Here is a 20,205-nt window from a genome sequence, read left to right as displayed (position 1 = left end):
AAGGTATTGTCGTTTGATGATGTCACTGACTACTCCTGTGACGATGACATGGTTCAGTCTTATAAAGACTGTTGTTGATGTATATGATTTTATTGTAAGCCGTATGGGCATGAATGGACACTTGCGCCAATTCTCCTGGATTTGGAATGAACTTTGGTGCAGTGGTGTGAGTCACCTTTGTCACTCCATCTTAATGACTCTATGTGATACTATATGTTTTATGTTGTGACATGTGTTTTATACTTGCTGCAGCACAAATCGCCCATCTGGGACAATAAAATTGACTTGACTGACTCTGTGGCTCTCATTCCTCTGAAGTTGCTTACCCAAGCTTTAAACTGTAATACCAAATCACAGCGTTTGGAAAGACCTATCCAAATATGTATGGTATAGCCTGCATCCTTAAAAAGTTATTTCACTAAAACAGCAAAAATGTGACCTGTTACTTCTTGGCCCGAGCCCATATCCAACCAAGTGAACGCTCTGCTTCCGTCTGTAACTGAATTCACAGTGCGGTCGGTGCGGCACCCACCTGCAGGCAGGTGTAGACGGCGTTGGCCAGATAGACCGCCTGGGTAATAGCTGTGGGTGCGGGGAGCTCCAGGTCGTGGGGTAGGAGCAGGCAGCGCTGCAGCAGGGTTGCCAGGGCGCTGACGTTACCGCTCATACTGCAGAGCTCCTCCAGGAACCAGGCCCCGTCCCGAGACGTCAGGTCCACCAGCTGCTCTCCGGCGCTGGCCGCCGCCCCCTCCATCACCAGATTACGCCTGGGACACAAACACGACTCTGCGTTGACACATAACTGCGAATGGACCGTTCTAAAATGTGTCAAAATGACACCAGGAAATGAATTTTTTAAAAAGGGACATGAAGTCCAGCTGTGTTTAGTGAAGAAGATAGAATGCATATTGTACTACGATCCCTGTTCTGGATTATGGACATGCAGCACAATGAAACCTGTCATTACATGGTGAAAAAAACGTTAAGACCTCTAATAACTGGATTTAACACATTTTAATACTTTTAAGGGGTAACACTTTACAATAAGGGTCACTAAGTTAAGGGTTAGTTTATGCTTAATAAGGGTTAGTTAATGCTTAATAAGGCCTAGGCTGTCACTGTAAATAAGAATTTGGGCTTAATTGACCTGCCTGGTTAAATAAAGGTTCAATAAAAAAATAAAAAAATAAGGCTTTAAGCATTAACTAACCCTTAATTAACAGTTAACTAATGTATAACTTACTAATGGTGTTCATGTTAACTAAGGTATTAATTTATACATTTTTAATAGTTTATAAAGATGACTATTAAATAATGTAGAAATTAATACCTTAGTTAACATGAACACATTAGTAAATGATTACCAGACACATTAGTTAACTGTTAATTAAGGGTTAGTACCCTTAACTTGGTGACCCTTATTCTATGATTTATTTCAAGGCTTTTTAAAAGGACCCACAGACACCCTGTGCTGTGCTCATTTTCGGCTCACAAATTATTATACCGATAAGCCTTTTTCTCTCTCTTTTGTGGGCAGAGTAAACGAGGCAGTGTAAAGCAGCTATTTCCATCGGACCTGCAGAGTGTGCAGAGGGCAGAGGTGATGATGCCGGCCAGGCTGAGGGAGCCCGGCTCTCCGTTCTCCCGCAGGAAGACGGCGATGCAGCGCTCGATCTCCTGCAGCTGCTCCTCGCAGGCCGCCCCCGTCGTGCCCTCCGCCTTGAGCCGCTCGGCCTGGCGCAGCACCCGCCCGTTGGTGTCGGCCGCCTGGTGCTGCAGGGCCATCTCCACGCTGGACAGGAACTGGCAGGAGGCCGCGGGAGGCTGGGGGGTGAACAGCACCTCGTACCTGGAGAGAGGGGAAAGGATTCTTAAAAAGGTGCAATTATGCGATTTTCCACTAGAGGGCGACAAAAAACGGTTGTAAATAAAGCACAGCAAAAGCCACTGCGCTACGGAGGGTTACTAAGTCTATTTTTGCCAAAATCACTTGTGCCTGTGAAGTGTGGAAATACACAATAAAAACAGAGAAAATCAATATGTCTCTTATCTTACTCACTGTGTATTATATGGACATACTGATAATGATACAATTTTCATTTTTGGGTGAGCTATTCCTTTACAGTATCTGCATATTTTCTCACGTTCGACAATTGCTGACGTCTGTTTGCCTGACATTTTCAATTATAATATCAATTATAATATCAAAATTTTTTTCTCCACTTAACAGATTGAATAAATAATCTACTAACTGTTCGTTCCATCTTTTACACCCTACCTTAGAAATACGTAATGTACCGAACACGAGTTGAAGCAGTTAAAACATTTCGGTTTTATTAACTTCATTGGTGTCTGTTTGGTCATTCAACAGCGTGTTGGTCTTGGATTTGCATTGCGTTCATAGAAATGGAACAGTAATAGGAACAGGAATAGTCTGTTTACTATCACTACATACCTTATAAATGTTCATACCATTAATATATTACTGCATTTTCTTTCTAAAGAGGTAAATAAATAGTTATTGTTATAATGCACTTAGGGCAGAGCCTTTTCTGTTTATAGGAGAGTGCAACAGGCAGCCAATCAGGAGCCATTGTTTTGCTTTGATTGGCTCATGATCCGAGAGAGTGTACGGTGGCCAGCAGGGACAAAGTTTAAGAAAGGGCAAAGAAGACATTTGGCGCATGCTGGGTGGTAATTTCAGACCATTTCTTAAGGCTTGACATTTTTTTAAAGCCAAAAGTAAAGTGGATTTAAAGTGGATTTAATAGCTTAAGTTAACAAGGGGCCATAGCTTCACCTGCTCAGCCTATTTCAGGATGGTAATATTTTGCATAATGGCAGAAACGAAAGCATGCATGGCTACTGACTGTCTGTAGATGTGCTGGCAATGCTCCACTGTCATGTCTTGCAGCACTTCCTCCATCCAGGCCTTCCACTGGTGTGCCCGGTGGCGCAGCAGGGTGGCCCGCGGGTACAGCAGAGCCACCGTGGCGTAGCTGTGCAGCTGCTCCAGGCAGCCTCGGAGGGCCCCGCGGCGCTGCTGCAGCAGGGAGCCCACCTCCGCCTCCAGGCCCTCGCACTGGCTGATCAGGTGGGCCTGGCCGGCGTTCTGCAGGAAGGCTGTGGCTGGCACGTAGCTGGGGGGACCTGAGTGTGGTAGAGAACAAGGAGAGAGAGAGGATAAGATGATGGCATTTTTGGTTTTAAGTAACGTGATTTCTCGAATAACCCTGTTTCTATCCACTCTACACTACTGTACTGCACCATGTCATTTCTTTTGGAAATACAGCCTGAAAAAGCTGAAAGAAAGGTGTCACATGCCCTAAAAAATCAAAAGTCTGAGCAGAAATCTAGGTGTGTTAACATGACTTCTGCTTACTTCAGGGCTCCAGACTAATTTTTTTCACTACTTAGACCAGTGGTTCTCAACGTGGGGTCCAACCACCAGGGGTCCTTGAGGAGGTTCCAGGGGGTCCCCAGAAAATGGATGAATTGTTAAACTTCACTATTATTTAATTTACAAGAAGTTAACACAGTTATAGAATGGAGAAGAATGACTGTTTTGATCATAGTTTCTCTGTTATCTCTCTACCTACAATACAGATAGTCTTGGAATTCTGGACAAAATCATATCTGACAATAATAAAAATAGTCTCAGATTTGGGTCCGAGAGACAAAATCTCTTCAAATGGGGGTCCGTGGCCCTAATGTGGACTGAATTTGCGGTCCTTGGTATGAAAAAGGTTGAGAATCACTGACTTAGACCACTGAAAATCTTAGTAGCACAAAAGCTGGTAGCACTACTTAAGTTACTTTAAGTACTTAAAACCCCTTCAGCTTCCAATTTTTCTCTCCAGGCATTCTGGGAGAAGTGGATGGGAGCTGTAAGCAGCTCCCACAACACTGAGGACAATAGATTTATATTTTTCCTTTAGATCATTTTTATCTTTGTGTTACTGATGCATTAACTTTGATTTATACAGAAAAGAAAAAGGGTTTTGGCTAGAGAATAAATAAATAAATAAATAAGAAAAGGGCTTACAGGAGCAGTACATCTTTTACCACGTAAAATAATTAACATGCAGAATGCAATTATTTTTCTGTGCAGGTTGCTTCACTGCTGTATAAATAAGTGCATAATATTGATTCACATTTTCTCTATTATACAACAAAATAAAAAGGGACTGAAAAAATCAGTAATACAACTAAACGTAGAAGCAACGAAGCGGCACTGGAAGGCTTTTACTGTGAAGCAACGGCACGTGACACAAAGTCATTGATGGTTAAAAACAGTGTATGTTATCTCTTTAACCAAACAAACCCATTTATCGAACAAACTAACCCAGGTCTATGGGGCTGCTGATGTCCTGCAGTAGGCTGGCCAGCTGGGTGGCCTCCAGACTGGAGAAGGCCGCCTGGTACTGGGAGATCCACTGGTCCAGGTCAGACAGCTTGCTCTGGATGGCCTCCTGCACGGTCCGCTGCCGAGACTGCAGCTGGGTGTGTTCAGAGTACCTATGGAGATGAGAGTGGACGGATAGGTTCACAGACTGCAGGGGGCACACATTGTTCATGGCGCTTCCTAAGATATATTGAAATGTCTTCTACCCAGAGTGTCTACCTAGTAGGGATGGGCATTTGCATTTTTTTATTCTTTTTTTTTTAGAGTTTAATTGAATAGTCTAAACGTCTAAGTGTTAATGAACAAAATCACACCTCACTATGTGTGTGTGTGTGAACCAAGGTTATTATCGTTAACGAAAACTAACGAAATAACGAAAACTAGGTGTGAAATTTTTTTTCATTAACTGAAATAAAAATAAAAACGAGGCTTTACAAAAAACGATAACTGAAACTGTATTGTGTGTTTACAAAACTAACTAAAATAAACTAAAATTATAGAGAAAATGTCTTTAGTTTTCGTCTTTGTCAATTTATTTCATACACAAGCCTAGTATTTTGAATTTTTGAATCTCGCTCCTGCCAAATACCCCATATTACAAAAAAAGACTAAAACTAACACTGAAACTAATAAAAACTAAAACTAAGCATTTTCAAAAAATAAAAACTAAACTAGCAAACCCGTTTTAAAAACTAATTAAAACTAAACTGAAATTGAAAACAAAAAGTCAAAACGAAATGCGAAAATGAAAATGAAAATGCAAAACTATAATAACCTTGGTGTGAACCTATGAAAATACATGGTCCTATGAGAAGAAAACAAAAAACACACAAACGGAAAAAGAGAAAAAAGAATTAAAAGAAAACAGCAGATGAAGGTTTGAGGTGACCGGTCCTTTTCCCTCTCTGACCTTTGCTCCAGGGTGAGGATGAGGTGGTCAGGGTGGTTCTCGGCCCCCTCGAGGAAGGCGATCTCCTCCAGCAGCTTGGCCTGCAGCCTCTCCCCCTGGCAGAGCAGCTCCTGCAGGGCCAGGTACTCCTCCACGGCCTCCTCCACCTGGGGCAGCACCGCCAGCATCTCCTCACGGTTCTTAAACCAGTTCACCTGCACACGGTCCACACGGTCCACTGATCACATTCAGATACTTTGCTTCCTGATCCTTAGTGTGCAGTGATGAACTGCATTGCACTCCATTTGATCTTTTCAGGGACATTTGTATACAAAATAGTATGAATTTGTATACATGTATTGGTTGATCTTTTCAGGGACATTTGTATACAAAATAGTATGAATTTGTATACACCTATGAGTCAGATTTGATAACAGTAATTCATAAAGTTGGTCAGTGTGCCCTAAGAACTCATGAAAGTAAGTTGGTTAACCTTTGCTTAATATAAGCGAAACGTCTTATTGCCAGACACTGGAAAAGTGTTTGCTGTCCATCTTTGAATCTTTGGATTAATGAGCTTTCTTCTTGCATAGCGATTGAAAGGCTTACTTACACAATCAAACAAAAAAGTCATATTTTTCATAAAATATGGGATTCATTTCTTACATTTTTGGAATCAAGACCTGATATCCTAACTTCGTAAATTTGACGTATACCAAGTGAGACTGTACACCCTTTTTTAAATTTTTTTATTTATTTATCCATTTATGTTTTCTCTTAAATTGATATGCAGGCATATATGTATGCATTTATGCATGTGGATATATGTGTATATATGTAATTTATGTTCATTATTACCATTATCATTTTGTAAACTATCATCGTTGTTTTTATCTATACCAATGGCTCAGAGTTCATGGGGGGGCGGGCGGGATGGAGGGGAGTTGTTTCGAGGGAGACTTGAATGATGCAACCAACTCAGTTTGGAAAAGTGTTGTACCATGTTCAAAACCAATAAAGATATGTGATACAAAAAAAAGTTGGTCAATGTATAGAAATTGATCTAAATCAATCTCTAACGCTGTGCCTAATGTGCATATCACATCATGTTGCCCGTTGTCAAAACGAAAGTGAATCTTGAAATTCTACAATTTGCTCCAAACTCGCATGTAGAGACTAGCATACTGCCCCTGTTCACCACTGGATTCCACTGCTGTCACTATAGGTTTAGACAAGTAGACAAGTCAATTGTCAACCTGTGGAAAATACTGAAACCCATACATCAGTCTAACCCTATGGCCTAGCCTCCTGAGTTGCGATGCCTCACCTTGATCTCAGCCACCCTTGAGGAGAAGAGGGAGCGGGTGATGTCCCTCTCCATCTCCCGCTTGCTCTGCTTGCTGTCAGCCTGCTGGCCTCCTCCTCCTCCGTACACGGCCCCGGCGAAGCCCACCTCCCCCCCGGCCGTCCAATCCACCAGCGGGTCGTAGACGAAGGCCTCCAGCAGGGTCAGCAGGGTCTCTCTGCCCCGGCGCATCATCTGAACCACCTGAGACAACACGTCTGACTTGTTTACTCAGCACAGCCTCAACCGTCAGCAAGATGCGGCAAAAGAAAGCAGGGTGAAGGGCACAGACTAAGAATCAGAATCTCCCAAAGTGAAGTAGTACCATCAAATAATTAACCGGACATTCTTATACACTGGAAACATTACTTATTCAATATTCCATTAAAAAAAAGGCAGTGTGATATGGGACCCAGTAGTGCTTGATGTGACATTGACCTGTTCACAAGACAGCCTGAAGATGCCCTCCACCCCGGTGACTCCCAGGGCGGTCTCGATGTTGTGGGTCATCCTGAATGGCACCTTCTCTGGCACCCGAAGGCTCTTCCCTGGTGATGCACATACACTGTTAAAGCTACACTCAAGCAATTCAACCAGGAAAACCAGCCTTCCATTTTTGCAAAAAACAATTCGGTGAAACCTCTTTGCCTTCTTCTTTTATCCCATTCTTTGATGTATCCTATTACTACTTGCTGCTGAAGTGGTTTTGCCTACTCAAAGGCTTTACCTTTTTCAAAGCAGACGTTGTAGTCGATGTGTACCACCTCTCCGGTTGTCATGTCAATCAGCACGTTGTCCAGGTGACGGTCGCCGAGGCCGATGATGTAGCCAACCATCGACATGACGGCAGTGGATCTGGCGTAGGACTGTAACATACCAGAGAGGGGATGTCAGACAAATATATCTGCATACTAAACATTTTACTTGGGACAGATTGTGGTAGAAAGCACATCCACAAAGACTGCAGATGTGTTTAGTTCATTCTGGGAAACTCCTCTATAAAACACACCTGAGTGTCCTTTTACATCTCCATTTTACGAACTAGTCTCTAACCCTTGTATCAACTGACTCGAGGTACAAAAGTAGCCTCAGGCATGTTCTCAATGGTTTATTCAAACTCTGGTGGCAAACAATAACCACACAGATACCTGAAAATGAAAATGCAGGTCTGTGGTGCAGTCTGTTAGGAGTTAGAACATAATCCAAACCAACTACAGAAAATGACCCCAAAACGCATGGTTTTATGGGTATAAGGTGATGGATGTTGACATCTGATAGCCAGCAGTTACTCATGCTTGGAAAGCCGAGCCTAACAAAATGAAGGAAGGGCAAACCAGAGTCTGGACTGATGCTCATATTCTCCTATTGCTTCATGTCTTCTTAACTGTTATGAGCACCAGAGAAGGTAAATTATGGCAAAGAGCGAAGACAAGTCCATCATGCTAAGCTTATGTTACAGGGACTGGAAAGGAATTTGTTCTGTCTCTCTCCGGCTGCCAAAACCTCTGAACCATACCAAGTCTATCCTAACTCTATATGTTACCTGAGTGACCCTCCACCACTCGCTGGGTGTGGTACAGGAGCACCAAAGCTCCTTGGCCAGCAGGTTGGGGGGCGTGGCCTCCATCAGCTCTTTCAGCACCTCCTTCATGACGCTGAGAGGCCAGTCTCGTCGGGACACGTCCAGGCTGAGCCCCACCGCCTTCAGCGCCGGCCCGATCCGGCTGTAGTAGAGCTCGCTGGGGCGGGGCACCAGGGGCACCGGCTGGGGCTGCTGCTGGAACGAGTCCTGGGCCTGGGGAGGACGGAGGAAAGACTATTTATGTAATGAATGTTCTAGTAACTCTGTAGCACTGGCTTGACACTTTTCCAGGGATGTGATCAGGAACACACACAAACAGAATAAAACATTACAAATTTATGGGAATTGTCCATAAAAAACGACTACATACAGTATACACACACAAACACACACACATATACATATATGTGTGATCAATATTCAAACAGTGACCTCTCGCTGTCATTAGCAGGGCCGCAAACATGTAAAAACTGCCTAGTAATTGCCTAGCAGCTTTAAAATACAAATCAACCAATCACTTGCTTGCCGTTCTACGGAAGCGTAATGCATTCACGTGAAAAAAAAAAACTTGCCCTGTTTTTCTGAATTAACGTGATAATTGTCTCAGAATTGTGAGAAAAGTTTTCATGGAAAAAAAAAATTCCGCTCTGTTTTTCTGAATTAACGTGATAATTGTCTCAGAATTCTGAGAAAAGTTTTCATGGAAAAAAAAAATTCTGCTCTGTTTTTTTAGTTTAATCCAGTTTTATTTTGCTTTTTAAAATAAAACTGGATTAAACTAAACAGGCGGGACATGTTTGCTTCCATGAAATCGAGCTCTCATGTAGGAATGAGAGCTTCTCTTGGGATTTTGAGATATCTCATTAATTCAGAAAAACAGAGCAGAATTATTTTTTTTCCATGAAAACTTTTCTCAGAATTCTGAGATAATTATCTCATTAATTCAGAAAAACAGGGCAATTTCTTTTTTTCTCAAGTGAATGCATTACGCTTCTATACCGTTCACCTGTTGTAGTTTATGTCCACTTAGCATTCACAGTGTTAAGAGAAACCAGGTTTACCTTCTGAGCCTGCAGCACAGCCTCCCTTTGCTGCCAGCGCTTGTAGAGGCCGAACAGGGGCGTGGCTCCGTCCACCCACTGGATGAGTCCCGATCGGGTTCCCAGGGGCGTGACGGAGTAGTGGCGGGCGTGGAAGCGCGGCTGCTCCTGCTGGTTGACCTTGGTGAACATGGTGTTGACGATCGACAGGAACTGCATGATGCGCTCGTCCAAGTGCAAGTCCTCCAACCCTGAGAGAGAAGAGATGTCACTCATCGTGCATCAGCTTGTTTTGGCCCCCCCTGAACCCAGAGTCAGAAATTCATTTACAGTGACCTGCCAACAAACAAAATTCACCAGATACACATTTTTCATATAAATATGTCACTCTATGCATTTTCAACGCTATTTCCTCAATAACTCTAGATCTGGACAATAGCAGATCTAGAGTTTTAATTTACAACTTGCTCACTCATTTATACAGTGGACCATTTTGTGGTTCAATTCATTTTCTCTTTTTGGTGGCCGCACACCTGCTATATAACGCTAGATGGGCATAACATTAGAGACCCCATGAAATGGCATCTTTACTTCCTTGATTTGATGTATTTCCTGTTGAAACAGGATTTTGAAGTGGGGCATAATGCAGCAAGGATATAAACTAATGGAATAGCAGTCAGGGAGAGAAAAGGCAGTTCATATTTATGCCTACTGGTGCAGCATGAGGTCACCTTTAAAGATTTTCCAGGAAGTCAAAGTAATGGGAGTTAATTTCATGGGGACTTCAAAGTTTTCTTTTAGTTAACCATCCAGGAGGTTTAGACGCTACCACATTCACTACCACATTGTTTATCTTGATTGTTGATTTGATTGGCTCACAGGCAAAGACCTAAGACTGTATATAAACGAAGCATTGAAATGTTAATGTCTCAAAAGGTTACTGGACGGGTGATTGTTACTGATTTATCCTCCAAAGATCAATTTATGGCATTTGGTGCTTGGTGGGTGGAGATTTCAGACCCTGGCTCAACCTAATCATCTTCCAGAAACACTACAACTTTTGGAAGGTGATCTCTATATGTCCACTATGTACTGTGTGTTACTGTGTCTCCCACCTTTGAAAAGGTAAGGGTAGTTGCGTCCATCGGAGCCCAGGAAAAAGAGCTTCTTGGGCTTGGTCTTGGTGGGCAGGATGGTGATGGTGTTCCCCACGCTCTGGATGGTGACGGCGTCCGTGGCCGACACCTCGCCAGGCAGGGCCATCTCCGTGGTGCTCATGGACGCCAGGTGGGGGCTGATCTCATCCAGGTGGAGCAGGTAGCTGGCTCGCTTCTGAGCACGCTGCTGCAGGCTCAGCATGATCTGAGCAACACACCGACGCACTCAGTTAACATAATGGATTTATTGAAAAGACACAGGTGTACAATGTATTATGATCATATCGTGGCATTTTCTTTCACGTTTAGTCTAGGACTCCCACACCCACCCCATCACCGAGTCCCCTTGGAAAAAGAAAAACTTAAACCTAAAAAGGAAAAAGACAACATGTAGATATTCACCAGTTTTATGCCATAATCAAAGATTTACGTCCTTAGTGCTATAGTTGTCAATAGGGCTGGGTTTAAAAAAAAACGATTTTCAGATTCATCTTTTAATATATGCCCAATATATGCCTGTAGAGTCTGTAGAGTTGCACAACTTGACTGCTGTAGTGTGTTGGTCATGTTAAATAAAAAGTACATTAATGTAACGGCTTTGGGATCAATTCTTAATGTAAACATTAATATTTTTAATAATGCACCAGATTAGCGGGTTCCTTATACAATTTACAGCATTAGTTCTCTGAGAATCTCTTTCATATCCAAGCAAAATTGATATTGTAACTGAAATATCCCTAACCGAATCGATACTGAATCGAATCAAATCGGAAATCGAATCCAAATCGATTCAATTCGGGAAATCAGTGGCGATACCCAGCCCTAGTTGTCAACTGTGTGGGACACTTGTGTGACTTTGTCGTGAGATAGTATTGATATCAAAATAAGAAAATAATGGTTGCCAATGAGCTTTTCCAACGCCTCATACAAATGTGTGTGTGCCCACCCACCTGTTTGAAGGGCAGCCAGCTGCTGGCGGGGTTGGCCGGGTTGTGGGGGTTTCTCAGCCGGTCCAGGGCAGACGTGATGGAGTCGCCGTAGGTCTGCTGGAACCAGGTCTCGTGCGGCGTCTCGGCCGCGGTCGCCGTGATGCTGCGGACGTGGTCCAGCGCAAACACCACCGGACGCATCAGGGCAGAGTGCTTCTCGCGCATGATGGCGATCTTCTCATCTCTGCGGGGCAAGGCAGAGTGTATTGACTGATAATTACTCACAGGGTTCCAGTACTGAAGTCTGTGGTTAAATGATGCAACAAAAGCCTATTTCTAGTAAAAAAAAAAAAAAAAAACATTAAAAGGAGAACGTATCAAAAAATACCTCTTTAGGTCAAGTTAATGTCACTACAAAATCATTCTACGGGTATCTTTGGTTCAAAGGATGAACAATTTACAAAGGGAATGAGTAGAGGAGGGTAAACCATACATATTAAATAACACCAGTATAACTTTACTTTTTTCCTATCGCCATTATTGCCCATGAAAAATCTAAACCTACTAATGTATATGCCACATTAGAAGCTGCAGAAGCTACTGCTGTCTGTTCTTCTGCAGGTTTGCCCTATGTCCCAAAAAGTCAGTTTTCAAAAATAGAGTAAAATCATCTCACGGAACGGAATACATCATGTTGAGTAGCATGTGTATTGCAGATTTTCCAAACATGACTTTATCATGTAGCTAATTATTGCATTTAATGGGGACTATTTTCACTTTCTCCATTACTGTGCACTATTACTTCTGGTGGCAGTGAAGAGGCAAAACAAATCCTGAAGCGTGAGTTGGAGGCAAATATATAAAATAATCTCTTCACTTTTAGTTCTGCCAGAATGGAACTACTTTTGATGTGATTGCACCTGCAATGATTGTGCCGTTATAAAGTACTTGTGTATTTTAAAATCATGGATTTTTTTTCGTCAAAGCGGCATTATGTCTCTGCAAGCTGTTTTTAATTCATTTTTGAAAACAATGGGATCAAAATGGCAAATCCTGTATTGCAGAAAGGTGAAAACGTTCCATGCCTGGTGGTTGCTGAACCTATGATTTCTAAATACTGAGGCTTCTAATCAATTCACATCAATGCTTCACTATGGTGTTATATTTGGGACACTGCCCGTAGTGATGTCACTCAGTACACACTCACACTTTAGCACCTGTTCATTTGAAAACCCTACTAACACAGAGGTTTTGTCCTGGGTTTTTCTCTTCAGTGGTTCTCATGTCATGTGTATGCAGGTTTTCATGCCAATCAAAGAACAGCAGCTCATTTAACTGATTAGTTCCTCCTTTCTGGTTGAAGGTGTGTTACTCTGTGAAATAAGCTGCTGTAGTAATTGGTTGGAGGAATAAACACCTGCACTCTTGGGGCATGGCACATAGTTGAGAACCAATGGTTTACTCTGGTTTAAGAGGTTATTATACCTCTCTGCAATTAGTGATAAATAGCCTGGGGGGTCTCAAAACTTTTCAAACAGAAGTGAGTGAGTCTCACCTGCGCAGTGTGTTGTTGTTCTGGACCCTCTTGACCTCATCCTCCAGCTGCTGGATCCTGCGCAGGACATGCATGTGTTGCTGCTGCAGGACGCCCAGCCACAGTTCATCCCAGAGCAAAGTCACCCTACGCAACTCGCCCACTAGCTGCTGGACCTGGTCAACACACAGGACTGGTTACTAGCAGGTTAAGTGGCCGGTCAATACCACAACTGGTTACTGGCTGGTCAAGACCAAAAACACACATACTTGCTGTCAAGACCCGTTTCATTTCAACCCAACACTACAGCAGCTGATATCCCTGACTAGCACGTCTTCAGCCAGAGAGGAGGAGGAGGAACTAATCAAAGAAAACAGCTGCTGTACTGTTTGCAAGTGTGGCACGCAATGCCACACGTGTATTATTTCCACCACGCCAAAGGAAGACAAGAACTTTAGGCACAATGTCTCCTTTTAAAGCATTTAAAGAAAGTCCATGATTCTCCATGGAAACAACACTTTGTTTGCAGAGTATTGACAGTGAGGTTTTGGACAGCATTTAAACTAGCCCCAAAGGGACGCAAGGTGGCATTGATTTGGACGGGCATTTTGAGGAGGAAGAGGAAGAAGAAGAAGAGGAAGAAGAGGAAGAAGAAGAAGAGGAGGAGGAAGACGAATGACAAATACATGAGGGTCCATTAGCAGAACTGCCCGGCTAATAAGTATCATTAAAATATCTTTGATATTTGATATCTTTGAGAAGTGGGAAAACTAGAGGAGGCTTCACACTAGGACTTAGCCAACCACCATGGTGCAGAATAACAGCTGTCCATGCATGTAAAGGCAGATTTCAAAGATTTTGCATACTTCATGTAGACAACATAGAGATGTCTGTAATTTATTATTACAAAGATTGATTGCTCCATAAGTGAAAAACTGATGCTTAAAGATGCTCTATTTCCATTGACTGCAGTAGTAGAGGGCAGAATTCAAAATACTGTCCAAAAATTCTGTTTTTGAGATACAATTCTGAAATTGTATCTTATTCCAAAATTTTGAAATTTATTTTCATGAATATTGAGTAGTGTTTTCACTACTGTAAACAGTTCAAAAATCTGTCTGGATCGTTTGTGGAGGACATTCCAGATGCTGTGTAGCAAGTTTGGTGTCAGTTGGTGTCAAAAAATGTGGGAGGAGATAGGTTTAATTAGTTTTACAGTTTTTGAGAAAAACAGAGTGATGGACTTCATAATTTGCTTAGGTCGAAGTTTATCGAAAGTTCCTTCACACTTGGGCCTACATTGAGGTTGAAGTTGCAAAGCTGTAGCACGTACGACTGATTTTTAACGAATTTTAAAAGTTTTGAACTTTAGACGGTTGCTGTAGCGCCACCATCAGGACTATTGGCCCCCAATGCCAGTTGAGGAAGTTTGGCATGGGACTGGACCTATGTGCAAAGTTTTGTTTATTTTCATGCATGGGAAGGCAGATTTCCTCAGAGGAAGAAGAGGCAGCATAATAATAATAACATTGAGAAATACAATGTTAATACTAATAGTATTATGATTATTATTATTATTACTATGAGTGTTGTAATTCTGTGCAGCCTCCTACCTGCAGCACCATGGTGGGGTTGGCTGATGACAGCTTTTCCACAATCTTGCTGTAGCAGTCATGCATCATGGCTTGGTCCTGACTGGAGCAGAGTGCTGCCAGCTCCTCTGTAGCTCCTCCCTGCCCGCTGCTCTCCGGCTGCTCGTCGTCCTCCTCGCCGAGGCCCTCCCCCTGCATGTTGTCCAGGAAGGTGGGCAGGGCTGGTGGCAGCTTGCTCCCTGTCGACACATTTGGTTAACAATGGCTACATCAGGGGGTTCTGCAGGTTTCACGAAGCCAAAAAAGCTGCAGATACCCACGTTGACTGAGTACAGAGTGAGCAGAAGAGGATAAATACCAGTGTTCTGGGCCTCCCCTCCCAAAGAGAGCGAGCCCACTATAGCGGGGTAGAGGACGAGGTGCGGGGAGTCCTGGGCCACTCGACACAGCAGGCTGCAGATGCTCTGTCGGATGTAGGCCTCTGGATGGTTCAGACGGGAGAAGAGCTGGGGGATGATGCCTGAGGAGGCCAAACATGTTTATTTATTTATTTATTTTTTTACCATTATTATAACGGTAACACTTTACAATAAGGGTCACTAAGTTAAGGGTTAGTTAATAAGCATTAACTAATCCTTAATTAACAGTTAACTAATGTGTCTGGTAATCATTTACAAAGGGTGTTCATGTTAACTAAGGTACTAATTTATACATGATTTAATAAAAGTCATCTTTATAAACTATTAAATAATGTATAAATTACTACCTTAGTTAATATGAACACCATTAGTAAATTACACATTAGTTAACTGTTAATTAAGGGTTAATTAATGCTTATTAAGCATTAACTAACCCTTATTTTTTTATTTTTATTTTTTATTTGTATTTAACCTTTATTTAACCAGACAGGTCAATTAAGAACAAATTCTTATTTACAGCGACGGCCTAGGCCTTATTAAGCATTAACTAACCCTTAACTTAGTGTACCCTTATTGTAAAGTGTTACCATTATAACTATCGTTTTTCATTATTATTATTATTATTTATATATGTATATATTATTATTTTTAATTGTATTATTATTTTCTCTCACACATTGGTCTCCACCTTTACACACAAAAAGAAATGTTGTCATCAAGATGTGTTGCACTAAGATGTATGTTTGCAAAGTTATGATGACAATTTAAAAAAGTATTAAAAAAAAAAAAAAATTATTCTAAACAGGATTTTTATTTTTTTATTTTTTTTTTAGTTTACTAGTTCCCATTTAAAGAATGCGTGTGGGGATGCTTGTTTTGCAGTGCAGCGTACCCCTCCAGGGCGCGGTGGGGGTAGAGGCCAGGCCCAGCTCGAGCCCCTCCCTCAGTTCCCCGGCGTGCTTCACCAGCAGGCGGAGGAGGCGCAAGGTCGCCATGACGATCACGTCGTCGTTGCTCTGCTTGCTGTTCTGATTGGACAGCAGGAGTTTTGGGTCGTCCTCGTCGATGGGGACCTGACAACAACAACGTTTTAGGATGATTTTTGGGATTTGAAATATACTGAATATTAATTTGTTTCCAAGCAGATTGATCAAGAGCAGCCTATTTAAGATAAGATACAATGATACTATTGATCACAGTGGGGAAGGGGAGTTTTAGTGAAGACTTGTGCCAAATACTGATGTAAATATAGGTCTTCTGGTGCAATCATTTGGCTTCAGAACACTTGGCTGTACAAGCTGTTTGGAGAAATTTTATGGTCTTTTTTTTTTGCCCTTTTTAGAACCAATCCCTGGGAGGGTTAGTTAATAAACATACCAGAGAGGGGGGAAAAAGTGTGTCCCACGCTGGCGAGTGAATTTAATGATCAGGGGTAGGGAAATCAAAAGCAGAGGAAGTGAAATCACCCGGATTAAAACAATTATCAGTGCCCCGCAACAGTCCTGCAGGTGGCGTGTCCGAGCCTTACCTGTCCGGCGTTGAGCTTGAGGAAGGTGAAGTAGGCCCGGCAGGAGACCCGGTAGAGGCTGAAGATGCGGTCCACCACGCGCCTCCACACATGGATCAGGCCGTCGGTGACCAGCTGGCCCGCCTCGCCCAGCCAGGGGCAGGAGGCGAGCAGCTGCCGCCAGATGACGTCCACCATGTCGTCCTCCTCGTCGTCCTGCTGGAGAGCCATGTCCTCATCCTGACATGCACCGACAAAAAAAAAAGAAAAAAAAAAGAGCAGGATCAGAACAATCTGCACTGTTCATGAATGAGCTGTTAATAAAAAATAAAAATAAGAGGAAATCCTTGGAGAGGGTTGAGAGAGTTGGAGAGATTTGTCCGGGAAAAGGAGCAATGAACAAAACTCATGATTCATCATACAGCTGTGTGACTTGATGCCTAATGACAAGGTAATATCACTGAGATATTATTATTAAAGGAGTATTAAGTCATCTATCACCTCTAACGGTGACCAGTATGAATTGCACTGACAGAACACCTGGCCAAGTAACCTTTGAGTCCTTGGTATTGATCAACAACCCTATCAAATTATGGTCTGTTGTGCTATGGGGCAATAAAAGTACTTATTGCACCTTTAAGCAATGCTTCAAAGTAAGAGCATTGTGTATTGACAACAGATGCATGTAACCTTACAGTCCATTAAATATTAAAACAAAAGAATATGGCGCGTGTTCAATTCAATTCACTGCACCGAAGCATTACGACATGGTTACCGGTTAAATAATTCCACTAACCTCACTTAGATACCACAGGTGTTAACGTTACCCAACGTTAAAGTTTATAGGGCAATGGAAGACATGAATGTATAGAAACCCAATACATCCAAGTTAGGATTTGACCATGCAGGTCGCGCTGGGACAACGCAATCTATTGGCAATGGGAAATGAGACTACCTGTATGCCAGCAGGCCGACACATGGCCTGTCCGAGGATGCTGAAGATGGCGTCCTTGTCTTCTTCGCTGGTGGAGACTGGAAGCAGCTCCTCGATCTCCTTCTTTTCCCCGCAGAGGAGGGGCACGCCCTCCCCTTGGCTGGAGAGGAAACAAATCAGAAGAAATACTATGGATCATACTGCTCAAAAGGGAGGATGGAACTGGACAGAAAATACATCTACAGTGTTTAGCCAGTTTATTAGGTATCCAGAAGTAAATGATCATGATCAGGATCGTTGCTGAGATCCTGTCCAGGACAACATGGTAGGACTGCACCACTGTTTGCGGTTTTTTTTGACCCGCCTATTTGCTTTCATGATTCTTTCCATTCTACACTGAGCTGTATTTACCCATAGAAATGGCCCTGACTGAATGGTTTTTACAACTGCTGTGATGAAAAGTCGAGGTGGACGGCCACTGTACCTGTGACAATTACATGCTCCAAGCGCCATCACTTTCCGAAATTCAGTCCAACCATAACTGAATCCCTCAATGCTTGCATAACACTGCGTTAAGTGTTGTATTCCACTGTGTCTACTAACCTGGCATTATCCACCACTTTCCTGCCCCAGCGGTAAGCCCAGCTGGCCAGGGCTGCCCAGGACTTGGCCACCTCCGGAGCCTGGCTGGTGGAGAGCTGGTAGAGTTGGCCCAGTACAAAGTCTGGCTCCCCAACGCCCACGCTCACTGCAGAAGCAAGAACACCAAGGTTAAATTAAAGGATAAAGCCTTTCAAGACTCACTGGCTGTCTGAAAGGTCATGCTACACACTACCTACTAAATTCTGTGCAGCAGGAGTACACAAATCTATTAACTCAATCTATGAAGAAAGTAAGTAAAGCTTTATTTGTATAGCACCTTTCAAGAAGAGTGTCACAAAGTGCTCCACAAGTTACAACATAAAAGACAGAGGCTACACAGTGAAAATACAAGCAAAATACAAGCCTTGTATTTTGAAATCAACCAGTGGAGGGAGGCCAATATGGGTGTAATATGAGCCCTCTTACTGGATCTGCTAAGATCAATGAATTAATTATCGACAAGATGAGCATCTATAGTAATATCTACTGTCTTCTATCAAAGGTTCATATTTTTTCCCAAGGCATTTTACTGACAATGCATTTCAAAATTTTCTAAGCTAGTGCTAAGTAATAGGCAGCAATTTACTACGGATTGAGGATGTGTGCAACAAAGTTTTCATTATCTCTTCAGCAATGGTACAAATGGTGGTCTTTAGCCTAGATGTTTCTGGATGTGTCTGGGCATTTCTGTAGGCGTTTGCATGTGTATGGATGTATCTAGACATTTCCAGATGTGTCTAGATGTTTCTAGGTGTTCTAGATTTGTGTGGATGTCTAGACTGGTCTAGTTGTGTGTGAATGCGTCTAGATGTATCTAGATGGGCCCGGGAGTACCTGCAGTGTGTCTAATGTTACCTGAGGTCTCGGCAGTGATGCGGGGGATGCCCTGGTCCTCCAGTGGGAGCTCCAGCAGGCCGGCAATGTTGCGGCTGAGAGGCGACATGCTGCCGATAGCACTGGATGCATTAACTGCTCCTGACCTCTTTACCACCTGGACCAAAAACACCATCAGCTCTGATCAATACTAAGGAAAAGCACACTTATTACATGGTAAATGAAAGTTCAAGCTTTGTAATTACTGCACATATTCCATTACATATTTCCATGTTTTTCCTAGAACTTAATTACTGGACTGTGTTAGACATTTTGGTTGGTGCTGCATATAGTGCATGCTGATAGCGCCAAATAAAGTGTTTTATGAATTTATGTAGCCAGTAGAGTTTAGAACAGTGGTTCTCAACGTGGGGTCCGGGGACCACCAGGGGTCTTTGAGGAGGTTCCAGGGGGTCCCCAGCAAATTGATGAATTGTTAAACTTCACCATTATTTAATTGACAAGACGTGAACACAATTAGAGAATGTAGAAGAATGACTATTTTGATCATAGTTTCACTGTTATCTCTCTACCTACAATACAGATAGTCATAGAATTCTGGACCCTTCCTAATGTGTACTAAATTAGGGGTCCTTGATGTGAACAAGGTTAAGAATCACTGGTTTAGAAGACTGGTCACTATGCTAGCTAGTGTAACCATGGGCAATATCCTAAGATCTACAAACAATGATAGTGGTACCCAATACCAGGCAATTGGAAGAAATTGGTAATTGAGATTTTTGCCAATACTAAAATTCAAGAAATCCCATTTTAAAAGACCTCTAAAACAGTATCTATGGTTTTAAATACTGGATGTATCTATATTCAAGACATTTCACAACTTTTTTTCAGGACCTGCATGTGGTCAGAACTCAAAGAAAAGCGACTAATGAGCTGTATTGCCTGTTTCAGCTGAGGTGTCAGGTCCTTCCAGTCAGCCAGCAGCCATTTGCAGAGCGTCAGCAGTGAGCGGCAGGCGGCGCCTTCGTTCTTCCCCAGGCGGCAATAGGACAGGGCGGCCCAGCTCAGCATCTCCATGGCTGCCATGGACTGGCCTGTAGACAAAAGTAGACAAAAGAATGAATGTATTCAAATTATTAGAAAATCTTACTTGATCCATTTTTGAGACTATCACTGTTTGGAGAGTTCCATAACTTGATCCTCAAAGGTAATCTGAAGGATTTTCTCTAAAAACAGGCCTCATGCCTCGACATACCTCTGCTCTCTATCAGTATGTTTCATCATCTGTCCTTCCTGATGTTCTTGATGTGTAACCAGATATTCTTTTAGATTTTACATGGAATCAAACTCAACACTGATATTGGTCCAAATGAAAGCTTGATTGTAGAGCACAGAG

General features: G+C 42.6%; 1 protein-coding gene across 1 annotated transcript in view; it reads right to left on the bottom strand.

The window, feature by feature from the left end:
• Positions 1 to 20,205, bottom strand: part of smg1 (SMG1 nonsense mediated mRNA decay associated PI3K related kinase) — an 81,128-nt gene that overhangs the window by 14,952 nt on the left and 45,971 nt on the right. The window contains exons 30-50 of the mRNA XM_071537321.1: positions 19,752 to 19,903; positions 18,831 to 18,966; positions 17,937 to 18,081; positions 17,355 to 17,493; positions 16,421 to 16,639; positions 15,785 to 15,965; positions 14,832 to 14,993; positions 14,495 to 14,712; positions 12,903 to 13,057; positions 11,369 to 11,591; positions 10,377 to 10,623; positions 9,283 to 9,512; positions 8,183 to 8,434; positions 7,367 to 7,505; positions 7,078 to 7,187; positions 6,622 to 6,843; positions 5,316 to 5,509; positions 4,346 to 4,518; positions 2,871 to 3,150; positions 1,577 to 1,849; positions 533 to 767 (exon numbers count right to left, since the gene is read on the bottom strand). Coding sequence (XP_071393422.1) covers positions 533 to 767; positions 1,577 to 1,849; positions 2,871 to 3,150; positions 4,346 to 4,518; positions 5,316 to 5,509; positions 6,622 to 6,843; positions 7,078 to 7,187; positions 7,367 to 7,505; positions 8,183 to 8,434; positions 9,283 to 9,512; positions 10,377 to 10,623; positions 11,369 to 11,591; positions 12,903 to 13,057; positions 14,495 to 14,712; positions 14,832 to 14,993; positions 15,785 to 15,965; positions 16,421 to 16,639; positions 17,355 to 17,493; positions 17,937 to 18,081; positions 18,831 to 18,966; positions 19,752 to 19,903 — 4,085 coding nt within the window. The remainder of the gene's footprint in view (positions 1 to 532; positions 768 to 1,576; positions 1,850 to 2,870; positions 3,151 to 4,345; positions 4,519 to 5,315; positions 5,510 to 6,621; positions 6,844 to 7,077; positions 7,188 to 7,366; positions 7,506 to 8,182; positions 8,435 to 9,282; positions 9,513 to 10,376; positions 10,624 to 11,368; positions 11,592 to 12,902; positions 13,058 to 14,494; positions 14,713 to 14,831; positions 14,994 to 15,784; positions 15,966 to 16,420; positions 16,640 to 17,354; positions 17,494 to 17,936; positions 18,082 to 18,830; positions 18,967 to 19,751; positions 19,904 to 20,205) is intronic.

The sequence above is a fragment of the Centroberyx affinis genome, unplaced genomic scaffold (genome assembly GCF_046629955.1).
Source record: "Centroberyx affinis isolate AG114_WGS23_722 - 3 ecotype Tasmania unplaced genomic scaffold, CSIRO-AGI_Caff_v1 ptg003017l_1, whole genome shotgun sequence".
Taxonomy (NCBI): Eukaryota; Metazoa; Chordata; class Actinopteri; order Beryciformes; family Berycidae; genus Centroberyx; species Centroberyx affinis.
This window is presented reverse-complemented; position numbering and strand designations above follow the sequence as displayed.